The sequence below is a fragment of the Rhipicephalus sanguineus genome, chromosome 8 (genome assembly GCF_013339695.2).
Source record: "Rhipicephalus sanguineus isolate Rsan-2018 chromosome 8, BIME_Rsan_1.4, whole genome shotgun sequence".
In the NCBI taxonomy this organism is placed as follows: domain Eukaryota; kingdom Metazoa; phylum Arthropoda; class Arachnida; order Ixodida; family Ixodidae; genus Rhipicephalus; species Rhipicephalus sanguineus.
Genome location: NC_051183.1, coordinates 60,543,398 through 60,551,829, shown reverse-complemented (window position 1 = coordinate 60,551,829; position 8,432 = coordinate 60,543,398). Strand labels below are relative to the sequence as shown.

The 8,432-nt window shown below is 43.6% G+C and overlaps 1 protein-coding gene across 1 annotated transcript; it reads right to left on the bottom strand.

Annotated features, from left to right (window-relative positions):
* Positions 1 to 1,521: 1,521 nt before the first annotated feature.
* LOC125759667 (uncharacterized) lies at positions 1,522 to 7,510 on the bottom strand. Its single transcript, XM_049418709.1, has 4 exons — positions 7,418 to 7,510; positions 4,431 to 4,556; positions 2,943 to 3,229; positions 1,522 to 1,855 (listed from the first exon to the last, which is right to left on the bottom strand). Exons 1-4 carry the CDS (start codon positions 7,457 to 7,459, stop codon positions 1,606 to 1,608), a joined length of 705 nt encoding a protein of 234 aa, XP_049274666.1. The 5' UTR covers positions 7,460 to 7,510; the 3' UTR covers positions 1,522 to 1,605.
* Between the last annotated feature and the right edge of the window lie 922 nt (positions 7,511 to 8,432).

Genomic DNA, 8,432 nt, shown 5'->3' with positions numbered 1-8,432 from the left:
TAGAAAAATTAGCCCCGATGAAACGGGCCGAACGATAATGAATGGATTCTAGTGCGTTTATAAGTGTGCAAAACTGAGGATCCCACATTCAAGTGGTGTACTCGAGTTTAGACTTGACTAACGCTTAATAAAATATAACTTTTAAAGAAGCAGCAGTCAAAGCAAAGTAATGACGCAAGGAACCGATAGCGCGGTTCACATTGCCAATTACACCTAGGTATTTAGAAGTGTTGACAGATGACGACAGCAAATTTGTTTCGATATGCCTCAGCAGACGAAAAATGCCGACCTGACTGGCCTTGAGCAAATCACAACTGCGAAACAACATCATTGTAGAATGTTCATTTGGTGTTTTGTGAGACTAAGTTGTTGGAAGTAATGAGCAGTACACATAATGTTGCTACGGGTGCTTTCGAGGCTTGTTGGTAGAACCTAAAGAAACATTTCTGTGACTGCATGACTGCAAACCGCACCAAGGTGCCGTATTGCAATCGCACAACATGCAATCACAAATTTCATGCCTTTAGGTTAATTCTCCTGTCATGAATGCTGTCAGAACAAACGACGTAGGTATGTTAACATTATTTAACCTTAAAAGTGATGTGCCCATGTATAATGTATTCCGTGTAACCTCTTGGTCGATACTTTTTTGACGGTCTACTTACCGACTTCAATCAAGTGCCTATAAACTTCCGAGTTCCTTAAACAGTAATATCATACTGGAAGAAATATCGAAAAGTAAGTGAATCGATGGTTTACCGCTCCTGCAATGAATGTCTTATGTTTTTCGCTACTAGGACAGGGTTCTATCCTTTTGGACAGCTTTCTTTTTGTGCAACTACTCAGATGGTGTTTCGCTGTGTTTATTATTCTGTTTATATTGTTTTGTAGTTGTTAAATTATAATAGGTTAGCAAAGCATTCACGTTCTTAGTTTTTTGCGTATATTTTTAGCTGATTCCTGCTGCTTCTATTTTTGTATTGTGCATTTTCAAAATGAAAATGTGATGTAAGGTTATTAGAATTTTGCTCGCTTGTGTAGGTAATCTGTTTTCTCACCACACTGCCATGTGGGGCGCAATGGTTCTTTTTTTTCAAGCCGCTGCGTGCGGCTTTTACCCTTGTGTCCGCTCTCTCCTCACGCATATTGAAGAGAAAAATAAAGATTTCATTTCATTTCAGATCAGTCGTATTCCTTCAAACGCGTTTGTTCTCACGACATCCACAAAGCACCACAGCGGCCAGTTTTCGGCGAGTCTTGTAGAAGTGCACTGGTACCTTAGCCAGTCCCCTACAGTAGAAACCAGAAGTGAATAAGGACCATCTCTTGAAGAATGAACAACCAGCATTCTCTTCTGGCACCATGATGCGAACGACGTAGGCTATTGTCGCTATAGACAGGCATTAAAGACTCTCGTGTTCAAAATTTGAGATTGCAAAAGCCCACAAATAACAGGAAAATACACATACGAATCTTGCTTGCCAGTTGTATAATTTTTTATTGATTGAAGTGGTGCACGTTATCACTGACTAGATAAAGAGGCAGACATCTAACCATGTCGTTTAAGCGTCGTTAATGGAAGAGTTGCTGGTCAAACGCATGTCTTTACTGCCTCCCAATGGTGCAACTCTTGTGGCTCATAAATTCGAGGAGAAGCACTACAGTGGCGAATGCCAGCATCCATAGCAGAATAATGAAGGTAGCTTGCACGTCCTCCAAGTGCAACACTTCGTACTGTCCGGCAGCAACTTCGTTCCCGCTTCCGTCGTTCTGGTTGAGGAAGCAAGTGGCTGGTTTCCGGAATATTTCATGGTGGTGCATGAAAGGCACCGCTCCTTCCTGCAGCCAGCGGATTCTGTGAGGAATAGCACGTGTGGTTGTATGTTTACATATATGTTCTTTTCGAACGCTTACTTCGATTTCTTAAACACAGCTGTTAAATGAGGGACGCGAAACAAACACATAAAAAAGGAGAAAGGAATACTAGTGCTATCTATAAAAGTCGGGTTCTAATTTTATTCCCTTAATTGGTTTAGTATAAAGTTTACTATACCTCTATAGGAGAGTCCATAGACGTAATATTTTCATAGTTTCCTCTAACACTAATCAGACACGACGAGTGCTCATCCCGTATCCTTCGTCAGTGCGTTCAAATTTTCCGATCCCCTGTCTCCTCTCGTTTCTTTTCTTTTTTACCCGTGCTTCCTACCTCGTGTCGCTTACCTCGCATCACTTTCGACTGCACTATGCTGTTGCACCTTTCTTGTTCCTCCTTCTTTAATCTGTGCAGTCGCTTATCCGTGTAAGACCGATTTGTGACCCCTCAAGAAATAGGAGAATAGAATGTTGGACACAAAGATAAATGGGGAACACAGTACAACAAGGGATGACAGGAGCGATAACTGAGAACTGACAATTGCTTAATAAAACGAGAGCAGATAAGCACTTTGGGCGTCACTTGACAAGCCCTCAATTTAATAGCTGTACTAAAAGAGGTTTCTTTTAAATGTAGCTATCCTCAATAATGTTTTATGCTTCTATAGATCACTGAAGGAGTGAAACAATTTGGCAGAACGGTTTGTACGAGTTATAGTGGACGAACATGCTGCACGAGGGCAAAGAGTTTGCCTCGTGCGTCACGACTACGCGCAAAAGGTCCTGATAGTGCTTGATAGTGCTCTCGTTTTATTAAGCAGAAACCATCCCTAGATTTTGGCGCTTGATTAAGGATTAACTTCGATTTTTTTGTGAGAGAAAGTGAGGTAGTCTTGCTACTCGCCATCGAGTTAGAATTTCAGCTGACGTTGGATTTCGTAACGTATGAACAGCAGATATTTTCCCACCAGTGATGGTTACAAAGTTCTCGCTGCGCCACTAACACCGATAGCTAACCATTCGATAGTGTCATTGCAAAGCCCCGTAGCCTTTCCTACGAGCCATACCTGCGGTCCATTGCAGCGACCAGTCGGGGATCCAGTCGCTTGTTCATGTACCACCGGAAGTCGGCAGTCTCGATGCGCTGTTGCGACACATGGAAGAAAGCCGGTTGCAACTTTTCGCAGTGAGGCGCGATGAATACGCGGTTGCCAGTTGCATCCATGATGATAACCGTCTTGCCCGCTACTACCTGGCGCAGCGTGCGCAGCGAGTACACCTCGCTCTGCTGCAGCTCACCGTTCATGCGCACGATGCGTCCGTGCAGCGCCCGGTAGCTGTCAAGGCCCGATAGCTGCGTCAGTTATGTGACATATGAGGGATATGTAGGATAGGAAATGGACTAGCTTGGCAAGAGCAAATGCTTCCAAGTAAGACCACCAATGCGAAAAAAAATATTTAAAAGAACTAAAAATGTATTGGAATATACATGCTACACGCATCTTAGACATGATATTTATGTCTAAAGATCGCACAAAAGCTTACAACTGATCTTAGAGTGCACACATTTGGCAATTCAAGGTTATGCACTTTCGCAAATAAATGCCATCGCAATAGTTCTGTGGCAATAAATGCACTATAGCTCCTAGTAAAAAAACCGCCATCGCCGCCGCAGTGTCGCATTTGTTATTGTGCTCGTCCGCTGACCCGAAAGACGCGGGTTCGATCCCGGCCGCGGTGGTCGTATTTCGATGGACGCGAAATGCGAGGAGTCCGTCTAGTGTGTGATTTCAGTTCATGGTAAATAATCCGGATAATTTTGACCCAGCTAGTTAGAGCTACCCGGATTACTTGACATACTGGTCAACATTATCTGGATCCCTCCACTACGACGTCTGTCACAGCCAGAGTCGTTTTGCGATCCTAAAACCTATAAACGTAAAACGCCGCCGTCTAGATGAACAGTGTGTCATTAGACTCAAGAACTGTGTCGTTGATGTTGTCATACTCGCATTGAATTTTACTTTTAATAGTGTTATGTTGGCTGGGTTGCAGCCGTTATTGTCTTATCGGTTGCAGCAACGCGCGTGTACTATATTTCGAATTGGTAAACGTTTATATTACTGAGTCCTGCTGTTATCATGACATGAATGAACGGTCTGTGCCAGTTTGCCTATTCGTCTATCTGTTCTGCGTCTCTGTGTGACGGTGTGGAAGTCTGCGTACTACATTTCTGTCCGCCAGTCTGCTTCTATGACGTACTTCTTGAATTGTAAGACCATCAGCACATAGATGTTGTTTACCGCACCGTGTATTGGGGCCGATAGTTTTCATAAAGCTCCCGTTTTGCAAGTGAAGTTTGCCTTTGTTGGCCGCCATCGCTATTAATTTGTCAAGCATCACGACCAACTGGAATTTCTTCTCTTGTGGAGGACTCTAGCGTAGATGCGGGAATGTGAACATGGGTTTGGATAAATGTTCCAACGATTGGAAGTGTTTCTGATGACCCTCCAACAAGCAGGAATGCTGTTTTTTTTTTAACGATTCCGTCTTACCGGAAGCATGTTCATCAGTGGAGTTGCTTTCAGCGTGACTGGGCGTATGGTTGGTCGCCGTGCCAGCATTTCTTCGAGAGTGTCAATGTGGGGAACTGGAGAGCGGATCAACATCGCTGCCTTGACCTGTTTCCAATAGATAAAAAAATGGTCTTGTTATATTCGTTTAACAATAAAGATAAAATTACTAGAGGAAATCATCCCTCTACAGGCGCCTTTTAGCACTATCACTTGCGACAGCCAGGTGATTCATGCTATTGCAAAAAAAAGTGAGTTCTTGTCTGATTGCCACTGTATTTTCCCGGAAAGCAGCTCATCGTAAAAATTTTCAGCCCCCATTTCGAGGTGCCGCCGTTGATCGGTCTCTTCTGCTCCTTGTCACGCAATATAAGAGTAGGCATGCAATAAACACGTGATGAAGAGAGGTAAAAATGCTGAAATAGAAAAAAAATGCGCATGATACATATGAATAGGCGACAATGAAGCGCTCCTTTATCTGTGCTTTTATTTTGCTTTTCCTTCAGCTTCACTTTGATTTAGCACGGTCTTCTTGCTCTATGCACGTGTCTCATTTCTTACACTTGCAGGAAATTTGGCATTATGTAAGGAGTTTCTGGTAAATATTCAAGGACAAAAGTATGTTTTAATTCAGAACTGCAACATCAATTTTAACGAAGTTGGTAACATAAAAGAGGCTGGATTCATTGACTGAGATGGAGACCCCTTATTTAAACATGTCGAACATCTTCTTAAATTGATCGAAATAAAATAAAACTCATAAATAGAGGGTACAACTCCAGAAGTTAGCAATAAAAGAAGAATCCAAGAATTCTATAAACTGCACTTCAGTATTAACCAAAAATTTCATGCCTTATAGACGTCAGACTCTGGAGTTTCCAAGGCGCGTGGCGCCACCTGTCTGACAAGTATTAAGTAGTACAAAGACCGACTCCCTCGCACAGTTTTTTGTGGGACCAGATGCCACTAGCGGGTGTGAAACAACGATTGGGCTTTATATCGCGTGTGTTTGCGCATTTAACACTCAGACCGAGAGCTGTAAATTTCTCTCCGCTAGTCGGACGCGCTACCGAACCGCCATGAAGTGCTTGCTGGATCACTCGCCAGAACGACAGCGAAAACAACAGCAGACGAGACCGTTCCGCACGCTACGAATAAACGCCGCAGTCGACGCTACTGTTGCGTTGTGAGTTGCCACGGACATAAAAGGCTGAATAACAACGTTCAGTTTTACGGATTTCCTCAGTTGTCGTACGAAGAAGAAAGGCGAGAGCGCTGGATACGGACCGTTGCGAACGTGTTGGGTAAGCGAAGTACCCGCATTCTCCACAGCCGGTCGCATAAGAAAGTGTGATAATGTAGCTTTGCTATTTTGCGGCGTAGCCCTAATGGAGAACCGTGGTAACCTTGACTATGAAACTCAGCAGAGGCTCTGACAGCGGCGCGTGCCGTGTAACACAAAGTGAGCAGCTAGAGGCAGACTAAAGACGCGTGATACGCACCCCGCGACAACCTATAACCGGAGCTGGTCGTCACCACACAGCATCGCGGACGTGCGTTTTGAAGGCTCAGTGTTCTGGCTCTAACTAGCTAACACGTGCGTCATACAAGTAAATTGCAAAATGTTGGTCGTGACCACGTTCAGGCTTGTTTTGCCCGTGGCCTCCGCGATTGCCCTAGCTATCTCGGGGGCCATGGTGTTGCTTTTCATTGTACCCCGCGAAAGTGGACAAGCACGTCTCCCCATTCACAGTACATACAAATGGAAAAGCACCATCAAGAGATCATTTGAGTATGCGTAATAAAACAGTGCAATGCACAGGAAGCGAGAGATGAATGAAAATCGCCGGTGCCATTCGTACCTGATAAAGCGAGTTTTGTAGCAATGAGATTGTAAGATACATAACAAAGTAAATTTATCGTGTACGTGCTTCATCGCTTTGGCACTACGTATATACCCGATTTTATAGCATTTAGGCACTAGAGAGTGGACGTCGGAGGTTGTGTCTCGAACTGGATGTCGTGCGATGCTCGCTTGTGCTTGAGAGTTGCAGCGCGCCAGAATAACGAAAGCTTCTTTTGCATTGTACCCGCAGTTCACTTTGATGAGCTTCCTACGTTTATGAAGCGCGGATTGGCGGAAGAAGCTTTGCAGGTTCTTGATTTTCAGGAATCCGCGCCTCGACACGAACGGAAGAGAGAGGGGGAAGGGGTGGGGGGGGGGGGGGGTTCTATAGTGGCCTACGCACATTCGCTTGCGGTCGGCTCTCTTTGTACTACCCAGTTAGCGCCAGGGCTGCGATGAGGGCTCTTGTGGTGGTGTTTTTTGCAGCGCCGCCTGGGAAGAGTCTGACGTCTATAAACTGCTTCAAAACAAAGTAGTTATTCGTAAGCAAGAAATGCGAACTTCATCTTCAGTGAGAGAATTTTACATGGAATTTAAGAATTTAACTACCAAAATTTTATGTTTCTGGTAATAACATTAGCATTTTACATTATTGCGGCATCTACTGATGTCGAAGAACTGCTTATTTGGAGACTCCACAGATATATATTCAAGCACCCGCGTTAGGCAAAATTTGCCCTGATATATAAAAGCAGCGGGGACGTTTTACGTGTACGTGAATAAATGCGTTGTATTTCAGCTTTTTTTTTTCTCGAAGTAGCATGTTGCGTTTGCCGTCATCTTGCCTCATGCTTATGCGGCTGCAGCCCGCGGGGCTTGCTCATTTTACGCAGTCTGCCAGCAGTGTTAATATATGCAGTAGTTATACGCAGCAGCTGTGCTTGGTTGCTGCGTGTGCATACTCGCACATATCAAAATATCATTGGCACCAATGCAGTTTAGAAGAGTGCGGATGCAGGCCAGTTGTTAATTCATGACCAGCGAAAGGTAGCCGCAAAACCACAGCGGACAGAGAAAGAGACAATACGTATTGCGCCTTTCCTAATCAATGTTGCCTTCTTACCTGGCCCATTATATACTGGCCGATGACCAACGTGCCGATCATCCACGATCCTAGAAGAATCCTAGAAGCCGTAGATCGCAGGTACCTTGTGCTTGTCGCTGAGTGGGTTTTTGTTTGCGAAAATGAAAAGAAAATTATTGACATTCGTGTTAGAAAATTAGTGTGACTTTATTTAGGAACCATTATGAGGCACATGCGTGGGATGAACACATACGTGGGAAGATAAATAACAAATATAACATTTAGGAAAATTTTAAAAATAAATACAAGGCTAGAACGTAACATTTAGTGACAGTATGCTCAATGGGACAACATTCTAGCTGAGAAAGTAACAGCGATTAGTAACCTCAATAATGTCTGTATCATGCTTGTGTTCTATTTACTAAGCCACGAGAACAATATCACTATTTGAATGGCAGCACTAGACGGGCAAGTATCAGCGAAACACCATACTCTACGAAAGCGTAATTACCGAATTTGCAGGTTCCAGCTTCACGATAACTTGTTCACGGTGGTATACAATATACTCTTTTGCTTAAAATTGAAAACTATTGAAAACTGCTGTAGTTTTGTAAGGCAACTATCGTTAGTAATTGCCTGTGAAGCTGTGAAAAAGTCTCCATTCTTTAGGGCGTCCACATCTATGATATTTGAACCTATCTTCTACCTACTAATACTTGTTTGTGTTCACACTGCCGCAATCATAACTTGAATTTCGATGGAGACGGGGATAGCTTCGTACCGTTTTTTTCCATCTTTGTATCACCTACAGATGCAGTGGCGCATTGGAGCACACTGCCGGCAAAGTGCTTGTGGCAATATAAAAAAAATCATAAATGGGCATTATCAGCGCCTCGGTAAGTCCATTAGCTTTGACATGTTTGTTAGAGAAAAGACTCAGCATTTCTTTGCGAAAACCATTGGATCATTTCAATTAATATATTTAATGCAAATGGTTACTTCGCCTTTCTAAAGAGCCGCGATTGCCGAATGTTTTTTTAATCGGTCTATGGAC

Coding starts and splice junctions, on each gene's coding strand:
- LOC125759667 (XM_049418709.1), bottom strand. CDS start 7,459: ATGATCGGCACGTTGGTCATCGGCCAGTATATAATGGGCCAG. Junction 4,557..7,417: donor GCCAGTATATAATGGGCCAG/GTAAGAAGGCAA, acceptor TATTGGAAACAG/GTCAAGGCAGCGATGTTGAT. Junction 1,856..2,942: donor GTCGCTGCAATGGACCGCAG/GTATGGCTCGTA, acceptor TATTCCTCACAG/AATCCGCTGGCTGCAGGAAG.